The sequence below is a fragment of the Canis aureus genome, chromosome 27, assembly GCF_053574225.1.
Source record: "Canis aureus isolate CA01 chromosome 27, VMU_Caureus_v.1.0, whole genome shotgun sequence".
NCBI lineage: Eukaryota > Metazoa > Chordata > Mammalia > Carnivora > Canidae > Canis > Canis aureus.
Window position 1 is genome coordinate 5,149,373 of NC_135637.1, and position 26,951 is coordinate 5,176,323.

Below are 26,951 nucleotides of genomic sequence, written 5' to 3' on the forward strand. Positions count from 1 at the left end.
GGCTTGCTTCAAGCAATCAGTGGGTTAGTCTATATGATAGTTGCTGGATCAGCACCTGGTGCCACATTAGTCACTATTCCTGTGGTCCTAGCGTCACCGTTTATACCACTCCACTGGACCATTGCCATTGGCCTCACCAAGACACACTATTGATTAATATGTTCAAGGCATTTCATTCCACTAAATGTAATTTTAAAAGGATCTTTTTATCACTATTATGAAATGAAAGCCCATATTGCTTATCATGTATTTAATCTGACTGGAGAGGTATAAAATAAAAAGAAGACAATTTTTGAAGTTGTGTATGCCCATGGCTCAGAGCCTATGGCCCACTTTCTATTTGTAGATGAGATGAGCCAGGAGCTAAGCACCTACTGAGACTCCTTGCAGGAGAATTTCAAGAGCTGGAGGACAGTAGTAACTTTGTAGGGATATGAGTCAGTTGTTTAAAATGCCAGGTCCATGCACCACCTAAAATTGTCAAAGAAACATGCTTGGTTTGGGAAAAGGTTTGCTAAGTGACTGCGGGTGGATTTGCCAACTCACTCCCAGCCTTTACCTGAGTCAGAGCCTGTGGAAAGCAGCAGCCCTGCAGATACTGCCAAGCTTGTATCCAGACGGAGCAAAGACGACCAGGGCTGCTGTCTGGACTCCAGGCTTTGCTTCGATGCTCCCAAGCCCCTGGATTGTGTTGAGTTATAGCTGTCTTTGCATATCCACGGTGGGCATACTTGCTTGCAATTGAGGATACAGGCAGATCCTTGCAAGAGCAGGATGTGGTTCACTTAAGATGAGAAGCAGGGCTTCATCTTACTCTCTTTCTTTCTCTTTTAATTAATTTATTTGAGAGAGAGAGAGAGAGAGAGAAAGAGAATGCACACAAGCAGGGGGGAGGGGGATAGGAAGAAGCAGATTCCTTGCTAAGCAGGGAGCTCGATGCGGGGCTCAATCCCAAGACCCTGAGATCATGACCTGAGTCAAAGGGAGATGATGCTTCACTGACTGAGCCACCCAGATGCCCCCACCTTACTCATTTTAAAATAAGCTTTGAGTTAAAGCAATTTGGATATTTGAGTTCAGAGAATCAAAACAAGTAGCATCTAATCTTTGATTCAGACACCACTCTGCCCGCAGATGAGACAGTCCCATTTAAGAGCTGGGCATTGGCTGTTCATGAGGAGGGGACTGGGAAGCTCAGAGTCTCCTGTGGAAGGGAGCCTGCCTGAGGTCCCGTCAATGGAGAGGTGAGGATAGATTGGTGCACAAACTGTTGAGCAGAGCTGGCAAAGTACAGCCTATGACCCTCCAACAGGTCTCTTAGTTGCCAACTTTTTAAAAGCTGGGTAAGTTTCACATCAAACTATTGGTTTCTGGGGATGCCTGGGTGGCTCAGTGGTTGAGCATCTGACTTTGGCTCAGGTTGGGATCCTGAGGTCCTGGGATTGAGTCTTACATCAGGCTCCCCACAGGGGTCCTGCTTCTCCCTCTGCCTATGTCTCTGCCCCTCTCTGTGTAAATAAATAAATAAATAAATCTTAAAAAAAAACTATTGGTTTCTAATTTCTCTTCAAAAAAAGATGTGGCGATGCTTGCCCATGTTTACTGTTGGCAAGGGTCAGCTGGGGCTGGGTAATGGGGCCTTTCTTTAGAGGGCAGACCCCCTTCTCTCTGCCCCAATTCCAACCACCACCACTAGTCTTCAGCTTTGGGCTGCTTCATGTGCTCATGTAGCTTCTAGGCTTCTAGAGGCATCTGGTTTGAAGTCTTCCCTGTAAGGTCATGTCTGCCAGAACCTCTGAAGCCATTGCCCCTTGACTTCTAGAAGAGGGGAGCTATGACTTTAGTGAGCTTTGCTGTCTTCATACAAATGAAAGATGCCACTATGCCCCACTGGCATGGCCTGTGTGAGGGAGAATGGTGGGTGTCACATGTTAGTGAGAGTGTGGGGATACAGGACTCCCAATAATCCTTGCTGTCCCAAACTGTGGCAGTTTGTACAAAACCTAAGTGCATGCAGAGGCCATGGTCCAGTGGCTCCATCCCTAGACAAGTACTGTTCAGGAGATTTACACATCCACAAAAAGACATGTTCCAAGAATGTTCTTTGTAGCATTATTTTCAAAGGCTCCAGATTGGAGTCAACTTCAGTGTTCAACAATAGTTGGATACGAATAAACAAATTTTGGAATATTTATGTTACAGATGAAGTGATGAAGTAGTGCAAGCTGCTATTTCACACTCATGGATTACTGTTGGACAAAATATTGACAAAAATTTCCAGACACCAAGAAGATGTTTCTATTCCATTCCCATAGAGCTAATGAAGAGGAATAATGAATTTGTGGAACTAGAAGTCACATCACTGGTTACTTTTCGGAGGGTCTTGACAGGGAGGAGGCAGGAGAGAAATTCAGGGTTGTTGGAAATGTTCTATTTCTTGATCTGGGTTATGATCATGCTGATGTGCACACTTCATAAAAATGAGCAGAGTTGCATGCCTATGATTTGTGCACTTTTGTGTATGTGCTCTGTTTTAATCTAAAAGGTTAACTTGAGAGGCACCTGGGTGGCTCAGTTGTTGAGCATTTGCCTTTGGCTTGGGTCATGATCCCGGGGTCCTGGGATCAAGTCCCACATCAGGCTCCCCACAGGGAGCCTGCTTCTCCCTCTGCCTGTGTCTCTGCCTCTGTCTCTCTCAGTGTCTCAAATAAATAAATAAATAAATAAATAAATAAATAAATAAATAAATAAATAAGTTAATTTAAAGATACCTGAAAACTGTGGAAAATGAATTGGATCTGTTTCCTGTGTTTTCATATGGTCTGTTTTCAGATATACCACATTATGAATGGAAAATAGGTGTGAATCTAAAGCTAAGGACATATTTTCCCTCCCCCCTGGAGGGCCCTGAGTCATAAGGCAGAGTCTGTAGATATTAATTGAAGTAATCTGTCCTTGGGGAGAGAAAAGTCTGTCTTACTGAGTCAATGGCAGGATAATATGGAGAGTTCCTTAATTCATCTGAATTTGCAGCCTAACCCTGCCTCATTGGGCCAAATTGTAGAAGCACCATTTTCATTTGTTTATGTAACTCAAGTTTGCTGTGATTGAGAATTTGAGATTTTGATGGAGGAAGGCCCCTGGGTGGAGGGAGAGAACAGAGCCCTGAAGCTCTCAAGGCAGGAGCGCCATGTTGTAACAATACTGATAAATCATCTCTTGAAAAAGCAAATGCTCTTTTTAAAAGGCACTTAAATATTTTATGTTGCTGTGTTATTTGTAGAAGGATCCTAGGAGGCTCATCCTTTACATTAACAGAGTTCTAATTGATACGTTTTCTTTCTCACATTAGCAGCTGGCAAGCTCGTACTTAAATGTGATAGTCAGCCAATGGGTACAAATCTTCTTTATGTGATTTCCTTGGCATACATTTTTCTATATATTGTTCTTTTTAAAAATCATTATTCTTGGGAAACCCCGGGTGGCGCAGCGGTTTAGCGCCTGCCTTTCTCCAGGGCGCGATCCTGGAGACCCGGGATTGAATCCCACGTCGGGCTCCCGGTGCATGGAGGCTGCTTCTCCCTCTGCCTATATTTCTGCCTCTCTCTCTCTCTCTCTCTGTGACTATCATAATTAAATAAAAATTAAAAAAAAATTAGTGTTTAAAAAAAAATCATTATTCTTAACTGCCTTATTGCATAAATATTTTTATTACAGGCATCATTGAATCCTTTTTTTGGGAGTAGATGGAATGCGGTTTATAAATTAATATGCATTGCATATGCTGAACGACTATATAGGAGAGACTCAGTCTATGCAGGGATTCAGTTCTGAAATCAGCAGGTTATGCTGAAATCACATATAGGGAAAAGTGACCCCGGAAGTCCCCTTGGTAGGAGCCGTATTGGAGATAGACCTAACAAGAGTCAGCCTTTCCCGCCAGCATTGGACAAGACTGCTGTTTATTGGTTGAGGACTAGATGTGGTGGTGGTTTGCATCTGGAGATCGTTTGTCCCAAGGGGCACTTAGGGAAGAAGCAGTTTGTGGACACATGGATGGTGACATGTTTGCCTCACTTCAGGCTCTATCCCAGGAGGCATGGGTGGCACCCTTTGTAACATAAAATTCACCATTTTACAATGAACAATCCAGTGGTGTTTAACACATTTACAATGCTGTGTAACCAACTACTATCTCGTTTAAAAACACCCTCATTACCCCAAAGCGGGCCCCATGACCATAATAGGCAATGTTTATTCTCTCCCCACTCCCAGCCCTGGCTGCCATCAGTGTACTTTCTGTCTCATTTACCTGCTTTTGACATTTCATATCAAATATATATGATATGGGGCACTCAGCATCTTCGAGGTTCATCTGTGTTGTACCAGGTATCTGTACTTCATTCCTTTCTATGGCTGAGTAGCATCTCATTGAATGGATAGACAACATTTTGCTTATCTGTTCATCAGATAATGGATATCTGGGTTGTTTGCACCTTTTGGCTATTGGGAATAGTGCTGCTCTGAACATTCATATACAAGTATTTGTTTGAACAACGATTTTCAGTTCTTTGGGGTGTATACTAAGAGTAGGATGACTGTAGTAATTCTGAGGGATGATGAAACTGTTTTCCACAACAGGTGCACCATTTTGCATCTCTACCAGCAGTGGATGAGAGTTCCAGCTTTTCTGCATCCCCAGACAGGTGGCATGTTAGCTGTTCACTCTCCCTCTCCCCTTGCTTCCCAACCTTAAGAATCCTACATGGAAGAATTTTCATGGCGTTGACCCCATGAAAATGGGGTCATTTCTCTGGTAGAGAAAAGCTGTCTTGGGGGCAGCCTGTGTTCTGCGGAGAGTGACCAATGGGAACCAAGCAAATTTTTGACTGTGCTTATTTTCTATTAGTAATTCAGAGCATATGTTGCAAGTACATGTAAGTTGATGGAATACGTTTATGGGGAGAAGCTTTATTTAAAATGTAAATGTTTCTATGGTTCATGAGCTTGCATTTGAATCTGATTAGCATGTTATATTTTTCTACTTGGTCTTGTCTCCAACCTGTGTTAGAAAAATAGCTTTTAAATAGCACAGTGTGCTCCGTAATTGCATTATTGGCATAAGTAGTATGCCTGAACGTCAAATAGGTCCGGAAGAGTGTGTGTCTGTCATAGTTAAAGCAAGTGCAGATTTATAGATTTTCCTGAATATGGAAAGGAACTTAGAGGCTTGTCTCTCCCCTCCCCAGACCTGAGCATTACAGGAAACCAGATATAGTTGTTTCAGTAACAGTCTGTTTATTGGCATAACAATCTCTCACATTCAAATGGTCCCTTCCCAGTTTGCAAAGTGCATGTCTATGCATTCTCTTATTTAAATTGGCACTTTGTAAGTGTTAGACTTAGACCTCAAACCCAGGTCCTCCAGGTCCCAAAGATTTCTCCATATCACGTGATGACTTAGCTAATAGTCCTGGCCTTGAGGGTAAGGGATAGGAGCTGGGTCAGGACCGTGGACAGCACCCAGACAAGCGCTAAGGCCACTCCATTTTTCCTTTGCTTCAAACGCCGTCACTTCAAGGACCCCCTTACACACAGGCAACACACACATTCCCTTCTCCTTTCTTTCCCCCATCCTCCCGGGTGTGCCTCTAGGTGAGAACCACTCATGAAGCCTTTTCAGAAAGAAAACATTATCAAGTACATCCCAGTGTTGACTTATTTTTATTAGATATTACTATAATTGATAATAATTACAATCTGATTTTACTAGACTTGCATATTATAAGTACATAGTCTATGTTATACTCGAACATTATATGATTATATATTTATTATTTATAACATAATTGCACTTGCCCAGTGATAAAACTGGATTATAAAATTTTTACAGCTTTCCTAAACCATAAAACCAAAATGAATGAACATATTTGAGAGAAACAAATGTGCGAGGCCAATAAAGTCCAAACTCTAACTTGCTATAATTTAATATGTCAGATATTATTTTGCTTAAATTTTCCTTTATGGTAAAGATAGCACCATTTGACAGTTGGCTGAATGTTGATTCACCATTCCTCCCACTCTTTTGAATTCCTGCAGTCTTTGATTCTTTTTTTCCCAAAGATTCACTTATTTATTAGAGAGAGAGAGTGAGTGAAGGGGAAGAGGCAGAGGGAAAGAGAGAAGCAGACTTTCTGCTGAACGGGGAGCACAATGTGGGGTTCAATCCCACAACCCTGAGATCACAACCTGAGCTGAAAGCAGATGCTTGATCCACTGAGCCACCCAGGAGACCCTTGATTTGTAAGCATATATGAAATCATTTGCCTCCAACTATGTGACCTTCATTGACTTTTCATTATCTCAGGGTGGTCAGGTTGGCAGTTTTGTTTCTCTGCCATGGCAACCTGCATTTCTGCTATCATAGCACACGGGATCCTGCACCACGGGGGCCCCTGGGTCCCCATCGGCCACACTTGTGAGGAGGAGCTATTTCTCACTTGAGATTTCCAGGGTGTCCAGTGAGCCCTGTACCACACACACACACACACACACACACACACACACACACACATACACACATTCAAGGATGTTATTGAAATGAGTAGAACTGACAAGTCATGAGAGGGCTTTCGTTTTCTCACATCACAGTTTACCTCTGGAAAAATGGGCATCTTACCATAGAAATGTGTATTCAATTACAGTTCATGGTGTAGGTGAGGTGGGGCTTCTGAAGACCCAGACCTAGCCCTGGAGCTGCTCCTGGGAACTTTGGGGGAATTCTGGCTGCATCTCAATGTTCTAGGCTGGGGCTGTCTGTGTCTTAGCTTGGGAAGCCAGTAGCGAAATACCACAGACTGCGCAGCAGAAGCTTTATTTTCTCACGGTTCTGGAGGTTGGTGCTGGTGAAAGCTCTGCTCCTAGTTTGTAGGTGGCCCCCTTCTACCTGTGTCCTCATGTGATCTTTCCTCAGGGCACGTGCAGAGAGCTCTCTGCTGCCTCCTCTTACCAGAAGGACACAAGTTCTACTGGATTAAAGCCCCACCCTGTGAATTTTAATTACTTCCCTAAAGGCTCTATCTCTAAATACAGTCATAATAGGAGATTAGGGCTTCAACATATGGATTTGGGGGGACACAGTTCAGTCCATAGTGAATAGCCAAGGGTATATAAGGGGTAGGCACAAGTGGACAGACTTATCTTTGGTGACCCTATATCTTCTTTCTGTCCCTGTGCAGAAGGAATGCACCCCCACCCCAACCTTCCCCGCACCCTACACTCCCCCCCATCCTGCCTCACTCCACCAATCCTTTATTCTAATCAGGTCTGACTTCTTTTACAAAGTGCACCATTTTTAAGCTAATTCAATCTGTAGACATGTCTATTATTGAAAGGAGTACAATGTATGTTTTTATCTGATTTAAGAGCCAACATTTTAAAACAGGGATGTTTCAGATCGAAACCCAGACAGACCTCCAGCTCCTAAAAACCTTGGAACAGCTGGGTTCCCTTTCCTACTTGCCACCAACAGGCTGGAGCCAGGTTGCCACGGACCTCTTTAGATGGAACATGAGCATTTCCAATCTCTGCATTCCTTATCACTCTAGAATATTCTTTTTTTTCCCCTGGCCCAATCTACTCTGCTTATGCCTTGGGGTGTTTGAATTTGTAACTCTTGCTTGAGTCCTTCTCTTTTGCCCTTATCCCTATCAGAATTTATTCTTGTCCCCTATAGTTTTGCTAAATAGGAGATAAAAAAAATCAAATAAGGCTATTCTAGTTTAATGCATTACTGGATGTTAAAGGGTAAAAAACCTCCTGAACTGGCACTTCCTGCAGTTGCCCTTTAAGGGAGTTCTCTAGGGATACATGGTCCCAGTGGTCCTCAAATCAGATCCCAGAAATCCGGTCGGCCTGCCTGGAGCTTGTCCTACTTCTGTGTATTCATCCAGGAAGTGGACATAAGGCCTGTGCACCTTCCCTTGCATGCTTGCAGACAGTCAAATTCAACAAGCTATTTGTGCATCTTGGCTCCTACAGGGCAGGCCCTGTCTCTATGGATCCACCGTACAGTAAATCTTAAACCCTTCTACTCTGTTTGGCTTTACACTTAAAGAGTTTAAGTTTCAAACTGTTCCAGTTGCAATGTTCAAGACCTCCCATGGAAAGCAAATCTGTGAAATTTCTGCAGAAGCGAACAGATACACAGAGGCTGGTTATTCTCTCTTCATGCCGCTATTTCAGGTCAGAAGCACTGAGCTAGAGGGTGATTTCATGCAGTGGTGTTTGGAAAGTTCTTCATTATCTCAGTCCTGGTGATGCGTGAGTCACCAGATCCCCATCTTCAGGCCGTGGGTGTGTGTCGTCAAACTCAGTTCCTGGCTCTCAGATGTGGTCCAGAGTCAACAGTGTCAAACTTGCAGAACAGGGGATGACAGTGGGGGCACAGTGTACACCGTAGCATGGAACCAGGCAGGTGCACCTAGCGTCTGGGGCACCACTGTGGCTGGCCGCTTACCCCAGGCTGTGGAAAGCTTTGCTACTCAGACAAGAGTGTCAGATTATATTAAATATACTCTGTCCTCCTCCTCCTCCCTCTCCCGAGAATTGTCATAGCTGTGCCACCCGCGCCTGTTGGGAGACTCTCATTTTGTCGTGTTGCGACCACAAGCCCACATCTTTTGGGGGCCTTCTGGTCTCAAGCATGCGACCAATACACAAGGTGATCTGTATTTTGCTTGGCGGCATTTCTTTGGTGGTGCTGATTAATTCAGAAAGGAGCCCTTTAATTGGAGCGGGGACAGCATCCCTGGGTGGGCAGCTCTGGTCCTGCACAGTGTCAATGATGAGAGCTTCCAGGGTAAGTCTTCTCACTTTTTAGCATCTTAATAGGATCAGAAGCATGAACAGCAGGCATTTTCTGAATCTTCCCCTAAGTAATACAAATACATGCATGTCAGAGCAGCATTGTGCCCTGTTATGACAGGGGGTGAAGTCTGCAGTAACTGTAGTAGGCAGGACAAGACTACAAAGTCCCCCCATCCCTGCAACCAGCCCCATAACTCCCTGCCCCCAGCCACCTCTAGGTTTTCCTAGGGGGTAAACAGCACATATGGATAAAGTGAGATACCCATGATGTGGATAATAAATCAGTCTTTTCAGGCTCAAACTGGTATCTTCTCTCTCTTCTTTGGGCCTTTGCTAGATGTCTTTGTCAATGGATGGGCTTCTTTCGGCAACAATGTGCAAAGTGCTTTGGCACCCTGCTCAGGTAATTTGTGATGATTTAAGTATAGGGTGGGGGATTGTTTGGGGATGATTTTGTTTTCAGTAGTTCTTTCTGCGGTTGGCTTCTTGTGGAGGATGTGTGTGGGGGGTACCAGTATACTAAGTGGTACCTGGAGTGCCAATTCATGCTTGGACTGATTTGGAGAAATGGCATCTGCAAGAGATGGTGATGATTCTTTATGTTTGCCTGGTGACACTGTTCTTCCTTGACAGGATTTAGATCCTGAGCTTTTTTTCTTGGGAAAATTGATTTCATCAGGTTAAGCCTTGAATCACTGAGAAGGAATAAAAACAAAACAAGTGGATGTGACATTTCTACAGCCTCCAGAAAATTGGCTGAAAGAGCCAGCCCTGTTTCCTTTCCTGATGTTCCTTACCTGCAGTCAAGTCTTCTAAGTGAGGTACAAAGAAAGGTGATGTTAATGAAAGCATCACTTGGTGGTAGAATGTGGAAGATGGGAAGATGTAGACAAATGTGGTGGTGCCTGCAGTAGGGAAGAGGCCACCTGATTGAGCCAGGTCATGTCCTCAGTTTTGTATGAGAATTACTGCACTTAATCTCCACACCATCTGACGTTTACATCCTTAGACCTTGGAGAGTGTGGAGGTGCCAGATAGCCTGCTTGAGACCATGCAGCTTGCAAGAGGAAGAGCTAGAGGTTGTAGTTAGGCAGTTTGACCTCAAATTCCATACTCCAACCCCTGTAACCCCTACATTTCTCCTATAATCCTCTGAGATATGGCTGTCTTTCATCTACTGCCAAGCATCTGAGGTCTCCAAGGTCAGGACTCTGGTGTATTAATGAGTATACTCATCCCCTTTATATCACCAACATTATGGGGGGATATCTCTGAGGAGGCAATGTGATCGCCACATTGTCAATCAAGCTCATTCCCATAAGTCGAGGAATCACGGTTCCCAAAACAAAACACCACTAGTACGGTGTGGGGGTAAGGAGGTTGCTTCCTTGCATTTTATCACCATGGAAATGAGGTGGGTGCCAAAGAGTGGAGATACTCCTGAGGATGGTGGTGGAGAGGAAAGGATATTGACCAAAATATGGGACCTGGAAATAGCCAGCCTCCTTCCTGTGGGAAGTGTCTGAAACCATAGGAATTTCTTCCCATTTCCTGTTGAGAGGGTGAATGGAGCCTAAAACCAGAGCAGGCAAGGTATGATAGAGGAGACTAAGCAGATCAGTTAGAGATGTGGGTGGCTTCTGAATATTAACTCACTGGGGGAGCAACGGGAAGTCAAACCTGAAGGACCAGGCAAACAAGGAAACTGCAGACCTGACTGCTGGAGCCTGATGAGTTGCCAGTCGCCTCCCACTGGGGCCACTAATTGTCGCTATTAACCTCTTTCTTGTTCTTTCTGATGGATGTCCTCCCTTCCTTCCCCTTTGTGAGAACCCTCAATGTACTTGTTGAAGTCATTTTCAGATTGCTTTATTATTTTTATTTCCTCTGGAGTAAATGTATGCTGATTATTGATTTTGTTGGATCTGTTTAGAAATGTGAGTTGTTGTTTCCTCTGTTTTGGAATTTCTATTTTCAGACTTTTAAAAAAGATTTTATTTATTAAAGAGACACACAGAGAGAGGCAGAGACACAGGCAGAGGGAGAAGCAGGCTCCATGCAGGGAGCCCCATGAGGGACCAGAAACATGCCCTAAGCCAAAGGCAGACGCTCAACCATGAAGCACCCAGGCGTCCCTAGACTTTTCTTTAATGGGGAATCTTACCCCCAATTTCTCTCTCTTTCTGTGCTCACCCCCACCCTATGTCTGACCTCTTTGTAATTACTACACCGCACCTTAGAATGCCCCTAGTCTTGGATTAGGTTTTATTACAGGTAGTTCACTGTTCCTGTACTAGGTGATGTAACTGCACACACTGAGCAGTGGGCCTGCTCCCTCTGCTCCCCCAGGTGTGTTGCCTCACGTAAGCTAGAACTCTGGGCAGACGTCACTTATTTTCAGCTTCTGGGGGCTGGAGGCTGGACTAGCTTCAGGTCAGGCAGTGAGCTTTGCTCAAGTCTCTTGCCTCATGCAGGAGATTTGAGTCCCAAATATTCTGAAAAGCTAAACCAAACCTGGACTCCCAATTTTGTGCCTATGTCTGGGCAGAGAATCTGGAAGGTCCTAGCACCACAGGTGCTGCAGCCAATCATAGTCCTCAAGGACTTTTACCTCATTTTTGAGCAGGACAAACCGTTTAAAATGTTCTCTAGTGTTTAATATGGCAATGTGTTTGGAGCAGTGCTTGTGAGCAAAGGGTCAGGTCAAAGCTTGACTTAATAACTACATTGCCTCTGGATACAAACATATAATGCAGGTAAGTACGCCACCTGTAGGGGATGATTTTTCTGCTGGGAATCTCACTATGTGCTTAATACATATTTCATTATATTCTTATAATATCATCATGGAGCATTACTGCTCCCATTTTATAGAGTAGGATACTCATGGATCAGAAGAAAAAAAGAAGCTGGTCCCACATTACACAACTTATGGATTGCAGAATCACTCCCAACCCTGGGCCTCACATCGAAATCCGATCCCTTAGCGACCCTGCTCTGCCTCATCCCTGAAGTTGAGGAGTCATCTCATGAAACTCTTTCCTTCTGTCCTAGGAAAACCAACTGAAGGCTGCCACCCATGGGGAACACGGCTTGAGACCACACTATGCAGGCCTTCCTGCAAGAGCCTGGCAGCCTGACAAGGTAACCAACCAGAGATGGGGGCTGGGGCGGGGCAGGGAGGGGATTCAAGGAGGAAGGGGGTGCAGGGAGAGACACAATCACACAAGTCCACCCAATGCATGGGTGGCCAGTTTCTGTGTCACGCCTCTTCTGTTCCTTCTTGTAACACCTACACAAAGCACCCAGTGGTGTCTCATTCAGCGTCCACTGGTTATCTCCTCTTGGAAGTCTGTGGGATCGTATCCTTAACAACAAGGCCAGAGCAAACCCTTTGGGGTCCCTCAAACCCTCCCATACCAGTCCTCCCCCCAGCTTTTATCTGTCCTGTCCATGGCACTGCCATCCACCCACTGCACAAGGCAAGGTGCTAGGAGACTTCTGGATTATTCCCTGACCTCACACCTATATCTGGCTCACCAACAAGCCATGTCAGAGCATCCCTCCCCGTTTTCATCTTAGTCATAGCCTCTGAGGCTGAAAACATCCTCTAATTGGCCCACTTCCCTTCATGTCACCTTAGGTCATTTTCTGGTAGCAGCCAGAGTGCTCTAGTGATGTGACCAGGTGACGTTGCTCCTTTGAGAAATCTTCCAATGCTTCCCCAAGAGGAAAATGACTTCTCCCCCCTGGCACCATCTTGTTCAGCTTTACCAGCCCCTTCACCTTTGACTCATGAAGTTCTGGCCACTTTGATCTTTTTGTTCCTCAGTCCATCAAGCTTGTCTCCTCTATCAATAACTTTCTCTGCTTAGAATCCTATCCTCTCATCTTCAAAGACCTACCAGATTCTTCATTATTCTGAAGAGTTACCTTGTCAGCAAGACTTTCCATGGCTTCACATTCTGTGTCTGACCCTCACTCCTCCTTTGGTCTTTGTAACCTCACTGGTTTTGTTTTCTTGTATCTCTTATCACTTGGTCTATCCCGTGTCTTCATTTATGTGTTTGTCTGTCTCCCCGCTATAAGAATGCTAGCTCCAAGGGAGCAGAGACCTTTGTATTCATCGGTATACCCCTGCACCCACAACAGCATGTGAGGTAGGTGCTCAAAGAGTAGTTAGTAGTTGATGTTTGACTGTTGGTTGCAGTTGCTAATTTCACAGCTGCACTAAGAATATTTCTAAGAATAACTGAGCTCTAACAATTCACCCCAAAATTGGAACTTTCTTGATTTGACACTGATTTTTCTGCCTTCCAGTTGGCCAATTTTTTTTTAAGATGTGCTTTTCAGAAAATAACAAGTATTAGCAAGGATGTGGAGAAATTGGAACCCTCATGCGCCATGGATGAGAATGGAAGATGGTGCAGCTGCCATGGAAAACAGGATAGTGGCTCCTTAAACAATTAAAAATAGAGTGACTATATGATCCTGTACTTCTATTTCTGGGTATATCTACAAAAGAATCGAAAGCAGGGTCTTGAAGAGATATTTGTACACCACTTCTCATAGCAGCCCTATTCACGCTAGCCAAAGTGGGGAAGCAGTCCAAGGGTCCATTGGCAGCTAAATGGAGAAACAAAATGTGGTCTGTATTTCCAATGCAATAGTATTCAGCCTTAAAAAGGATGTTCTGACGCCTGCTACTACATGGATGAACCTTGAGGACATGATGCTCAGTGACATAAGCCAGCCACAAAAGACAGTTACTGTAGGATTCCACATAGGTCTCTAGATATTCAGGGGTCTGAATCCTCAGAGTCGGGTAGAAAGGTGAGAGCTGAGAGCTGGGAAGGAAGGGCTAGTGTTCAGTGGGGCAGAGTCTCAGTTTTGAGAGGACGAATAGAGTTCTGGAGATGGATGGAGGTGATCGTTGCCCAACAATGCAACGTGTCACTGAACTGTACATTTTAAAAATGGTTAAGATGGTTAAATATTATGTGACGTATATTTTATTTATGCTATTTTCTGAAGAGATGTGTGCCCACTGCCTCCCAGGAGTTCACAGAGCGCCTTCCATCCTATCCTGCCAACCCCCACTCTCTGTGTTCCTTCTTTCCAAATCTGCTCTGAGAGAAGGCTCTGGTAAACTCACTCTCACCGAGGCATGGATGCATAATGAGGCTTAATGACTCCCTCTGCCCAGGACTATTTTTATTAAACAAGAACAGGAATGTAAAATAATGGTGGTGTTTCTTGCACCAGATGCAGGCTGACAATAGGGCTGGTGGGAGCTGGCCACGGGGCTGCTGAACCTGGGAGATCTCCTCTCTCCTACTCACTCCCCACGCACTTGTGTTCGCTCCTGTGCCAGGAATGCCAACGGCAGCTTTGTGAGGGCACAGAGAGATGGAGCAGAAGCGGGGGCGATGGTACCACCTGGAGGCATCAAGCCTGGCCAGTGCTGTCAGCAGTGGGTTAGAGCCATAGCTCTTGGGCATCACTGCCCTGGCAAGGTCTCCTTTCTTGGCCCTGCCTGTGTAGCTGTGCTAACAGGCAACCCTGCTCCCATAGGATCGCCACAAAATACAATGTTTTTCCAATTAAGGTTTGAAACTTCTTCTTATGCTGCCTCTCCACCGTGGCCTTTTAAACAAGGCTGTGAGGCACCGACATGAGCTCGTGTTCCTTTCAGCTTTGCAGGGGCATGTGAGGGCACCCATCGACTTACCAGCAGAGACGGGAATAGCAGACCTTTCAGAGAGAAGGCAGGGAGACTGGCAGGGCCCTCAGCTCTGTCCTGGCCCTCTGCTCATTTTGCAAGCTCAGTGTTTCTTCAATGTGCCTGGGCTGGCTGTCTGAGAGACAGAGATGGGCACAGGGATGGGATGGGGGTGGGGTGGAATGGGGTGGAATGGGAATGAGGATGGAGGTGATAAAGATGCGGATGGGATTGGATTGGGGATGGGGTTAGATTTGGAGAGAGAGAGGGACCAAGGGAGAGGGAAGGCATGAGGAAAAAGCAGTTCTCACAAGATTGTCCTTTGGGCTGGTGTGTGTGTGTCCCAGGGTAACTAGGGGAGGTGAAGGGGCCAGGTTGGTTAGTGATGCTGAAAAGTATTGAACCATAGCACCAGATTCATGGGGTGAGGGAGCTGTCCCCACGACTCTGCAGAAACATAAGGAACCCTCCTGCTTCTCAGGATGGCGTCTGGAAGTTCCCAACGCCCCCATCTGAGTGTGGCTTGGGGTTGCAATCTGCTTCTCGGGAGCCCTGATTAAGAAAGTAGTATTCATGACCCAGGCCCCTAATTATGGAAGCAGAAAGACGAGTCGTCAGTGTCCTCCCTGAAGCCTGCCCCAAGATGGTAGCTGCTTAGATGCAAAATCTGAGGCAGGCTTTCTTGGACTATCGGGTAGAGCTCCCTGGGGCAGGCATCCCTGTGCAAGGAAACAAGTGAGTGGGTGACCCAGGACAAGTGAATGTGTTCAATGCCCTTCAGACTGGAAAATCCAACTTTTTACTGATTTCAAAAAAATCATTAAGATTTCCCATTTGCCTAGGTCCAAAGGGGCCTATAACTGCCCCCAATCTGGATAGCTGTCCCTGTGGCCAATGGCAGGTCCAGGGCATCTTCTCAGGAGTAACACCTGCCAGACCTCTCAGGCTGTTCTGTGGCTGCCGCCAACATCTGTGTTTGGAAATGGAAATGAGTTGAGTGGCTTGAAGCCCAGGCATTAACATGCTGCTGTGCCTGTGGGTGGTGATAGGGTCCCAGGCCACGTGCCGGTGGTGTCCCATATCCTGCAGCCAGTCTCTGTGTAAGGGGTTAAGTCCATGACTTGGGACCCCATAACCTGTGAACTCCACTTATCTGCTGGCCAGAAATCCACAGGTGGTAGGAACCCTGGGTCCAGTTATGCATCACTGTTATGAATCATGATCATCCGACTCACCTCTGTTCTCCCTCTTCAACTAATGAAAGAAGATGACAGGCATTTATAAAGACAACACCTGTACAGACACCTGGGGTTTGTGGGGCTAAGTATCCTGGCTGAAAGGAGGGGCCCTGGCCCAGAGGTCACGCCTGAATGTCATGTAGTTTTCCTCAAAACAAGATCTCCTGTGAGTGAGCCTCGCTTTCCAGGTGAGCAGAGCAAAGAAAGAATTGTCTGGACTGCTGGCTCTGAACATCTAGAAACTTTTCCTATCTCATATCTTTGTTCTTCATGGGGTCACGGTTTATACGTCTTGATGAAAACCTTTTTATGTCCATTTGGCTCTTCCGAGACTTCTTGCTCCATAACTGGCTCGGTTCCCAGGAGGATGTTCTGGTCCAAGTGCAGGTGTGGCAAGGGTGTGGGTTGGCTCCCCAGGAGTGCTCTCTGTTCGTGAAAGGGCCCAGCTTTGAGCTCTGATGGCAGGCAGCAGGGACCAGGGAGCAGGTAAGCCAGCAGGCCTCTGTACTGAGGCTCCTGGCACAGTCGGGGCTTCGGAAGGCCACCTAGCAGGGAGCAAGGCCTGAGGCACCAGCCTGGCAAGCGACCCTGCTGAGCTGACATTTGCAGTGCTTTTTATTTGGAAGCATCTGTTTCCAGGTGGAATCAGCTGCTACCAAACCAGAAAGAATGCCTTCTCTGGGTTTGTCTGCTGGGATTCTTTCCAGCTGCCGTGTAGCAGGGCCCCGAGCCTGGTGGCATGAATAGCCGGCGGCATCATTGTTCTCATGCAACAGGATGTCCAGAGCCCAGGAGGAGGACATCGGCTCCTGCCTTCCTTCAGTGCCACCCTTCGTGGGCTGTGACTTTTCTGGGTTGTTTTGTTTTGTTTTTCTCAAATATTTTATTTTATTTATTTGAAAGAGAGAAAGCATGAGAGGGAGAGGGAGAAGCAGACTCCCCGCTGAGCAGGGAGCCCAATGCGGAACTTGACCCCAGGATCCTGGGATCACGACCAGCGCCGAAGGCAGATGCTCTACTGGTTGGGCCACCCCAGTGCCCTGGGCCATGACGTCTGTGATCTCTAGGACAGAGTGGCTGTCCCACCCCAGAGCATCACATCCTCACTGTAACTACAAGAAGAATAGACAAATCTTTCCTAGGAAAATGTTGTGTTCACAAAGGGCTGTTGCCTCCTAGAGATTTCTGCTGTTGTCACATGGAGTCTCTAGTTGGGTCACAGGCTGCCCTGGGGTCAGAAGTCCCCAAACAAAGGTTGGGTGGGCTGCATCCCTTCTGGAAGCTCTGGGAGATAAGCCAGCTGCTCACCTTTTCCAGCGTCTGGAGACGCTGACATGCCATGGCTCGTGAGCACTTCCTCCACCCACGGCCAGCAGAACCAGATCTTCAGAATCTGCTTTTCTGGCCTTGACGTTCCTGTCTCCCTCCTGTAAGGACCCACGTAGGCCGTCTAGGATGAGGCCTGTGACTCAGTCGCCTCTGCAAAGTGCCTTTGCCTTGTAAGGGAGCTCAGCCCCGGGTTCCCAGGTCACGGGTGTGGATGTCTCTACAGGGTCATTATCCAGTGTTCCCATGGGTCCCGTGCCTGCCGGAAGGTTCCAGATCCACAGTTGCCGGTTGGGAACTGTCCATCCTGGATGGCATCCTTGTGCAACGCCCCTTGGGGCGTGATTCCTGTCTGTCCTGTGCTTGTATAGGGGACTGGTCAATCCAGGAATGCTTGTGTCAAGCTGCACAGGGAACCTAAGCCCCGTGGGCACCCCGACAAAGTGAGAGTTGGAATCTGTTTCTCAGAAACATTTTACTTAGGTGGACTTTGAACTGTTCCTTTTGCTTCTCTGCTGCTGAAGAACTGTTTTCTTTGTAGATTTAATCCACCAGAGTCCCAGTAGGAAATAGTTGGCTCCTGCAAGCAGGTGGTGGAAGTGAGGAAGTACTCAGGAGGGTGTGTGGACATCCTGGAAGCAGGCGGAGTGCTGGGAGGCGGCAGTGGCGGGTGGGACAGAGAGCCCTCCAGCCCCCCAGGGCGCCAGGCACAGAGTGCCAGGGAGAGACTTTGCAAGTGGAGCTGCGGCTATTGGGAGGGGCGCCGTGTCGGGGTCCCCAGGACCCCCCAGACACTGTGATTCACTAGGAAGACTTGTCGGGCTCGGTACACAGGCACCTTCATGGCTGTGATTCATCCCGGCAAAGGGATATGAAGTACAGTCTGCGGGGGGAAGGCTCAGGGCAGGATCCAGGGGCAGGATCCGGGGGCAGCCAGGCTCCAGCCTCCAGAGCCTCCATGGGGGTCACGCAGGATGCACTCAGTCCCAGTAGCACCAGGTGTCATAGCACGCGTGAAGGGTTGTCCCAGGAAGCCCACTAGAGCCAGGCACCCGGGGTGGTTACGGGGTGTTGTTCTCTCCCCGGCAAACTCCAAATCCCCGCCTCCCTGAAGGAGAGCAAGTAGTCTGCAGAAACCACGGGGTTTGCATGGAGTCTGGATGCAGGGAGGTCCTCCCATCACTTAGGGAATGGTGGGGTTCCTCCTGAAAATCCCAGTTCCTAGCCGCCAGCAGGCGGTTCCAGGGACGGTGGCTTCGGACCTGCTGAGAGAGCTCTTTTGTGCACAGGCCCCCTGCGGGTTGCTGGCAAGGGAGTGAACACCAGCCTGTCTGCCCTCTAGCCCCTGCTGTCCTGCTGGGGTCTCCCACTGGCCAAACCCCATCAGGAGCTAGATAGTCTGGGAGGCTGGCCTCCTGATGCCTGGAACATGATGGGCATGGGTGGACCAGCAAAATCCCTCTGTCCAGGAACACAGTCTTCCCCGGTGCCTTTCCACTCCTGGAGCACTGAGTGCACCAGGCACTCCTCCAGGCTCTGATGACAGAAAATTAGGTCACAGGGACAAGTCCTGTCCAACTGGGACTTGGATTCTAATGAGGAGCAACCACAGGGAAATGTAAACAGCTACACAGATAGTGAGATATTCCAGATAGTGAGAAATGCTTGAGGGAAATAAGGCATGGCAAAGCAGCGAGGGTGCTGGGGGCAGCCAAGTGGGGAGGGTTTCATCACCTAGAGCACAGTGGGAGGACCTCTTTGAGGAGGTGGCATAAATGATGAGAAGGAGCCAGACTTGCCGGGATCAAGAGAAGAGGGAGTAGTGGATAGGTACTTGCTGTGGTGCAGACAGCATGTGCAAAAGCCCTGCGGTAAGAGTTTGGCTTGTTTACAGGATAAAGGGAGGGCCAGGGCAGCCAGAGCATGTGAGTGGTGGTCCTGGGGCAGAGCATCAGATCGGACAGCTGGCGAAGCAGAGGCTGCAGAAGCATGCAGGTGGGGCCGGAAGTCTGGACACAGTTCTAATTTCTGTGGCAGCCACAGGAGGGTCCGGTCCGAGGGAGGCAAACCCTGATTTACATCGGGGTGTATGTGTGCTGGCTGCTACAGGAGGCTGGCCATGGAGTGCTGGACGTTGCTCTTGGCAGAGTTAGAACGTGGGAAGTGGTGGCTCTGGGAAGCCGTGCCCTAGCATTGGGGTTCAGGTGTGAGTTCCATTCAGTTCAGATAGGTCACGACATTTTCACCAGGAGCATTTGAATGTTTTCCCAAGCTCGCTGCCTGATGTCTCCTGCTGGAGCAGAGCGACTTTAACACGCTCTCGTGTATCAGACCTCTCTCTGACCTCGTAATAACAGCCTCCCCATAACCCTGTGCCATTCGGCGGTGCCACGTGGGGCCTTCCTTTCTTCTAATGACAGAAATTGTTTCGTGGAACTTGTACTCTGTACATAGAGTGCTTGAAACAGAAAGGGAGCTGACAAACAGGACTTCGTGGCAGACTCTTATTGAAGCCATAGTGCAGGTTGTAACATATGGGAAGGAGGGGAAGAAATTCAAAGACTGTGGTTGGTTCAAATATGCCGCACAGCGAAAACTGATGGGAAATGAACCAAGGTACCTATCTGCCTCATTGCCACATCCTGACTGTTTTCAGAGAAGCCATAGGAAAGATGGAGGGTTAGTGGGGCCTCCCACATAAGTTCAAAACTTGGCCCTGGGAGCTGTGGTCTTAGAGTGCACGTAGTTTCTGAGATCATTAGCACATCCATCACCCTAAAGCACAGGGAGCCTTATGGCCATTTTTATCTGCTTTTAAGACAAACATGAAATTTTTAGACAAAACAATTAATATCCTGGACAATTTGGGTAATACTCTTATCTGTTATGGTTCTCCATTCAAAGGGACAAAAAATGATTCAGATTAGTGTAAGCAAACAAAGGGAATTTATTAGCTGCATGACTGGAAAGGAATATACTAGCTTCAGGCACAGTTTGATCTAGGTGCTCAAATTATATCATCAGGATCCTGCTTTTCCTTCTGCTTCTCTTGGTTCTATGTCCATCTTGTTCTCAGATGGATTATCCCCTCATGGTGGCTCCAGCTCTAACCATGTGTCCTCAACTTTCCAAGTCCAGTGGACAAAAGATGGAGTCTCTTCCCAGGCTTCCCTGGCAGTCCAATATCTCATTCTGCATGGATGCACCTGGACCTTGTGTTCCCCCCGACCAGGCACTATATCCAGGGGATGGGATTGCCCTGGTTGGGCAGGCCTGGGTCACAGTACCATTCCTGAGCCAGTGCCTGTCGTTGTGACAGGGGAGGCGGGAGGAAGAGGGATGTTGTGCGCTAACTGCTCAGCCCTGGCCACATGCATTCACCCCAGCAGGACTGGCCTGGCATGAAGTCCACGGTCCAGGCTGGGGGAGGAGGAAGCGGTAGATGCCAGCTGGGGAGAGACGCCTGCGCAGCTCTTGCACATGCTGTAACCGGCCCCCTTCTCTCTCTCCTTGCTCCTTGTAGGTGAAAGCAGAGCATGCTTGGCTCTACCACGTGCTTGCCATAGTGACCAGAGAACGCGATTTGGCCGTGAAGGAGAATCTTCGGCTCCAAGCCAAGCTGGAGAACCTAGAACAGGTCCTAAAGGTAGGACAGTGATGCCTCTACTGCCCCGGGGCCAGCATGTGGGGCTCAGACTGCAGGGCTACACAGTGGCCAGTGGTGGAGACTGTTTGATACCACCATCCAGAGTCAGGGCTCTCGGGCTGTTTTCATGCCTTTTGTGGTATCAAAAGCATTAAATAACACAATTCAAATATTTCTGGAAGTGGTCCCAGTGAAATCAGTTATGCATTCCCATTTCTTAGGATGCTGACCATAATCCCTTCTGGGAAAACTGTTGGCTCCTGGAGGGAAGCAGATCCGTGGCTGGCAGGGACTGGGGTGAGGTGGGGATGGGGAGCGGCTACTTTTCTTTTGGGGTGATGGATGTTCTGGAATCTGTGTGATGATCAACAGATATACCAAAGCTCCTGCTCTGTATATGCTTGCCTCGACTTCCCTGAAGGCAGGGCCCAGGCTGGCTGTGACTGCTCTGTGGCCACCATTTGCTCTGCATTCAGAGCAGCACCCCTATGGAAATGAGCTCCTACCATGCAATCATGCATTTCCACAGCGTGCAGATGACCGCCTGAGTTCTCTGAAGGCATGAAGCACGGCCGTTCAGCCCTGCCTTCGGTGGTCGGGATGGCGTGGGTGTCAGGTGAACCCGGCAGCAGCTAGGCTGGGAATCCCTGGCTGTGCCCAGGGCAGGCTCTGCCAACGGATGCTGGATTCACGTCATTGGGAGGGATGGTGCAGAGCATAGAGGTTCTCAGAGGGGCCGTCTGGCAGCCCGAGGGCATTTGTGATTGGCATGACCGGGGAGGGGGCTTATTGGTGTCTGGATGGCAGGGACCCCTCCAGGGCATGCTCCAAGACAGGGAATCAAGTGGCCCTGAGGCTGGGAAACTATGCGGATTAGTTTCCTGTTGCTGCTGTAACAAATGGCTGCAGCCTGAAACAGCACGAATGTGTCCTGCTATAGTGGGGGGGACCAAGCATCCAGGATCAAGGCGTGAGCAGGGTGCGCCATCTGAAGGCTGTGCACAGACTCCGTTGCGTGTCTTTTCAACCTTCTCGTGGCCATGTGCGGCCGCTGCCTCCACCTGCAAAGCCAGTGATGTGGCATCTTCCCTCGTCTCTGCCTCCTGCATAAAGTAAACTGTGGTGATGCTGAGTCTCAGCGTCGGACAGTCTCCCATCAACGCCCTTCCCTAACCACACCTACAGAGTGAAGTGACATGTGAACAGGCCGCAGGGATCAGGAGGTGGGCATCTCTGGGGGCTGGAATCCAGCCTGCCTCAGCAGCAATAATGCTGATCCTATCTGTGGGCAGAGGAGGCCTCATTTATAGGTTCAGGAGTGTGAAAGCTTATGTGTGCAAACCTCTGTATCCCTGCCTGCCTGGGTGCTTGGGGCTAGTCTTTCCTCCTACCTGGAGGGCACTGAGCGCGTGTATCATGACCAGCCTTGTGGAGCCCCCTGCCCTGACCCGATCTGACCCCGGGTGTGGATGTCAGGGTCCTGCACCCATGTAGACGTCCCAGGTTCCAGGCTCAGGTTCTGTACCCCATGCCTGCCAACATCTCTCTCTCTGGCTGCCCTCCTTTGTAAGGGTGGACACTCCAGAGGTGTCATCCGTCCTTGGGGGGTAGGCTAGAGAGGTGACCTATGCAGGACCAGGGGGGAAACCTGAGGACCCTGTGACAGAGAACTCCAGGGTCGAGAGGCTACGGTATGGTCTGGGGATGGAGTGTGGGATCCGGGTGGGCTTGTCCCCGGGAAGCCAGGAAATAGGGGCCCTGTGTCTAAGGGTGGCACTGGGTGGTAGCTGGGTGGGCAGCCTATAAGCAGCTGTCAGGGGCGCTGCTATCTCTGTCAGTAGAGGTCAGTGCCCATGAAGCCCCGTGGGGACATGTGACAGCCTGTGAGGCCCCATGGGGATCTGTGACAGCCATGAGGCCCCGTGGGGGTATGTGATAGCCATGAGGCTCTGTGGGAACATGTCACAGCCCTCTGGGGACATGTCATAGCCATGGGGGCCCCATGGGGACTTGTGACAGCCATGAGGCCCCATGGGGACCTGTGACAGCCATGAGGCCCTGTGGGGACACATGATAGCCGTGAGGTCCTGGGCTCTGGTATTTCCCTCCCCTGGTCTCTCTGGGCCCCCCTTTGCTGTTGTCACCTGCCCGTCACATGGGACTTGACAGCCAGAGTGGCACCACTTAAACAGAGATCGGATCCCAATGCTGCCCCAGCTGTCCCCATGACCAGTCACTCACACCAGGAGCCTCACCCCTGGGCAGGCCTCTCTGGGCTCATACCCTCTGCCCAACGCTCCCATGGCTCTGGTCATCCCCTGGGTCCAGAGCACAGCCAGGTGCTTAATACCCACTGCACAAAATTCCTCTCCGTTCACCATTTTTTTTAAGGTTTTATTTATTTGATAGCGCATGAACAGGGGGACAGGCAGAGGGAGATGGAGAAGCAGACTCCACACTGAGCAGGGAGCCCAACGTGGGGCTTGATCCCAGGGCCCTGAGATCATGACCTGAGCCAAAGGCAGACACTTCCCTGCCTGAGCCCCCAGGTGCCCTTCTGTGGGGCTCTAAGGAATGAATGAACTATAGCAGTCAAGGACGATGCCCCCAGGAGGGCACCGCTGCTCCCCCGCAGGGACCAGGGAAGAGCATGAGGTGGCGGGTTCTGGGTGAGATTCCGAGGTAGAAAAACAGAATTTGCTGAGGGCCTGGACATGGGGTGTGGCAGACAGGGAGTGACACGGACCACGCCAGGGGTCAGGCTGTAAGTTTTTGCTGTGACTTAGAACATGGGTGATGGGGACTCGGGTGTCAGGATCACCTTGTGCTGGAGATGGGGTGCACTGTGACCAGGGGATCCTTTGTCCTGCTAATCATCATGAAGGTGGCTCCATTCAGTTACCAGAAGACATGTGAGGTGGAAGCGATTCATTTGGGTTCTAGTGTGATGCTCGGATGGCAATCACAGCACCTTGTCATTTGATCGTCTGGTGGTCACAGTTGACGAAATTGTCCCACCTCGTACCTGATGCTGTCTTCTAAGCCCTCGGAGGGATGGGGGGCAGAGGGGACACAATGCTCAGTACATGAAGCATGCCTGCTTTGTGCTAACGTGCATGACTACAGCCCTGGCATCACGCCAGCGTGTGTTCCGTGTCTGTCTGAACGGATAATTAGTCCATTGGTCACGTTCAGATGTTGGTTTTTTTGTTTCCAAATATTGCTGATGTGCTGCTTGTCTCCATCCTGGGAATTCAGTCTAGCTAAAGATCCCATGCAGCATGTCTCTGATGGCCTATAATTGGTCATGTAAATCAGGAGTCCAGCAACACGCAGTGCTTCCAGAGGCCTTTCCGCTGGATCAGGGGCTGCCAGGTAACTCGGCACTTGAATAGCCAGAAGCGTGTGACCCAAATGCTGATTCGAAGAGGACACGAGTTTGCCTCCGACACTCCCCAGGGCTGCTGTGACTGGCCTGGTGAGAGACCCACGGAAACCCACACTTAAGGACATGCTTGATCATTCGACAATATTTTGTGAGCACCTGATATGTGCCAAACACTCCAGGTGCTGGACCAAAGTGACCTAAGTTCACACCCTTGATTCACATGAAGTTATTTGTTTTATTTTTATTTTTTTTAAAGATTTTATTTATTTATTCATGAGAGACACACAGAGAGAGGCAGAGACACAGGCAGAGGGAGAAGCAGGCTCCCTGTGGGGAGTACGATGTGGGACTTGATCCTGGATCCTGGGATCACACCCTGAGCCAAAGGTAGATGCTCAACCGCTGAGCCACCCAGGCGTCCCTTATACCAAGTTCATAAGCAAATAAGTGTCAGGTGGCGACAAGTACAAAAGACAAAGATGGCTTTGTATGCAGCACTTGGGGAAGACCTCATTGATGGTGTGACCTTTGTGGGGGTAACTGGGTGGAGGGAGGGAGGGAGTGTGCAGAGCAAGCAGAGGCTGAGGCAGGGGTGAGTCCCTGAGTCTCCCTGAGGAACAGGGAGAGGTCTAGGAAGCAGATGAGGTCAGGAAGATGGGGGGGAGTCAGGAAAGTTCAGGTCTTGAAGGCTGAACCACACTGGCCTCCCTCTACTGCCTCCCGCAGGCATGCTCCATCCACCCCAGGGCCTTTGCACGTGCCATGCCTGTTGTCTGATTGCTTTTGTCCCAGTCACCCTCCAGGAGACAGTAAGTGCCACGTGGACAGGTCCTATATTTTTTCTGCTTATCAATATATGTGCCACACAGGCATAGAAAAACCACATAATAAATGTGGGCTGAGTGGCAGACAGGCACAGAATATTCTTAAGTCTGCCCAGTGGAACCAGTCTCTTCCGAGCAACCTGCTCACAATAGCTGCTCAGCTTTCCGGAGACCTTCAGATGTGACCTACCTGAATTATCCCCTAGAGCCCATTTTCCATACTGCAGCCGCAGCCACATTGGTAAAATAAAACAAAATTGCTGCTTACACCTAGCAATTGCTTCTTATTGCAGAGAGATTAAAATCTGAACTCTTAGCACAGGACCCCACACTGTGTCCCCCACCTTTACCCCCACTTCACCCTGAGCCCTGTCACCCAGTGCCCAGCCACAGTGGCTTTCTCTTTCTGGAACATGCAGCACCTGTTTCTACTGCAAGGCCTTTGCACTTATGGTTTGGAATGCTGTTTTCCTCAGCAGCAGTTTGTCCCTGTCTTGGTTGCATGTCACTTCCTTGGCAATACCTCTTCCGACCCTCTATCTCTCTCTCTTTAAAGATTTTATTTATTTATTCATGAGAGACACACAGAGAGAGGCAGAGACATAGTCAGAGGGAGAAGCAGACTCCACGCAGGGACCCTGATGAGGGACTAGATCCCAGGACCTGAGCCAAAGGCAGATGCGCTTTACCACTGAGCCACCCAAGCGCCCCTCTTCCGACCTGCTCATCCACAGGAGCCACTGTCCTGCCTGTCATCACCACAGTGTCTGATTCCATTCTCTTCAAAGATGCCCATTTTATCTGTTTTTTTTTTTTTTCACTTGTATATTGTTTGTTTTCCCTACAAAATGTAAGATCCCCGGTGCCTAGGACAGAAGGTGGCATACGGTGGGCACTCAGTAAATACCCACCGACCGGAGTAGATTAGGAACTGAGCAGATCATGCAGGGTGAGCAGTGAGAGGCCGGGGACTGCCGCTGTGGCCACCATTGCCCACGCTCTCTGCGGGGAATGACCACTCAGGTGAAGGTCTGCGGCTGAGGTTGCTCACTGGGGTTTGCACATGCTCTGCACACACCCAGCTCAAATCAGAAGCCGCCTCCTCCTAGCACAGAGTGTATCCCTGAGGACAAAGTGCTGGAGTGTTCACGGTTCCTGGCGTGTACATGGCCCGGCTAGGGGGCCCCATGCCGACTTCCAGGCCTCCAAACTCAGCGGTCCAGGCACATGTGTCTGACCTGGTGACAAGATGGAGCAAGCGGAACAGACTTTCTCTCCAACGTCTCAGACTCAAAAATTCTGCGGGATGGCCTGAGTGTTTTTCATGTGGACCTCCTGTTGCCAGGAACACAGGCGTCCTAGGTCCTGGGCATCATACCAGATCCCGTGGAGAGGAAAAGTCACTCAGGACTTCTCAGTCACTGTGTCCTCCTTCTGCTCTGTTTCCTTGCTCAGGATCAGGAAGGCAGTGCTGCTTGTAAGACAGAACAGGTGGCTATCTGTGGTTTAGGACAGGATGAGAGCCCTGGCCAGGGACAGTGGCCTGCCCAAAACACTCCACCTGGACATCGCTGATGAAGCAGACAGGAGCCGATGGGTGCAGCCACCGTCCCCTGGTGGCCCAAGGACAGCTCCTGGTGACAAGGCCATAGTCCTGGAGGAGAGTGGGGTGTGATGGGGTGACCATGTCCCCCACATTCACATCTGCTCAGAGCCTGAGTGTGACCTTGCCTGGAAAGAAGGCCTGCAGGTAGGATGGAGTGAGACCAGGCCCCACGAGAGGGGGCATGGCTTGGTCTGGAGACTTGGAGACTCAGGCACCAGACCATGGGGGCAGAGATGGGAAGTTATGCAGCCGGAGATTGACAAGGGGTGCTAGGGACCAGCAGGCAGAGGGACCCTGCCCTCAGCCCCAGAGGGAGCCCAGCCCACCCACAAC

The 26,951-nt window shown here is 49.1% G+C and overlaps 1 protein-coding gene across 19 annotated transcripts in view; it reads left to right on the forward strand.

The window, feature by feature from the left end:
- Positions 1–26,951, forward strand: part of RIMBP2 (RIMS binding protein 2) — a 225,179-nt gene that overhangs the window by 117,418 nt on the left and 80,810 nt on the right. For 4 of the 19 annotated variants that reach the window (XM_077875211.1, XM_077875213.1, XM_077875214.1 and 1 more), the window contains exons 1-4: positions 8,640–8,860; positions 9,206–9,271; positions 11,923–12,012; positions 20,678–20,800. In XM_077875211.1, coding sequence (XP_077731337.1) covers positions 8,705–8,860; positions 9,206–9,271; positions 11,923–12,012; positions 20,678–20,800 — 435 coding nt within the window. In that variant the 5' untranslated portion in view covers positions 8,640–8,704. Of the gene's footprint in view, positions 1–8,638; positions 8,861–9,205; positions 9,272–11,922; positions 12,013–20,677; positions 20,801–26,951 lie in introns of those variants that run through there. The other 15 variants (XM_077875226.1, XM_077875230.1, XM_077875227.1 and 12 more) reach the window with 6 other exon arrangements.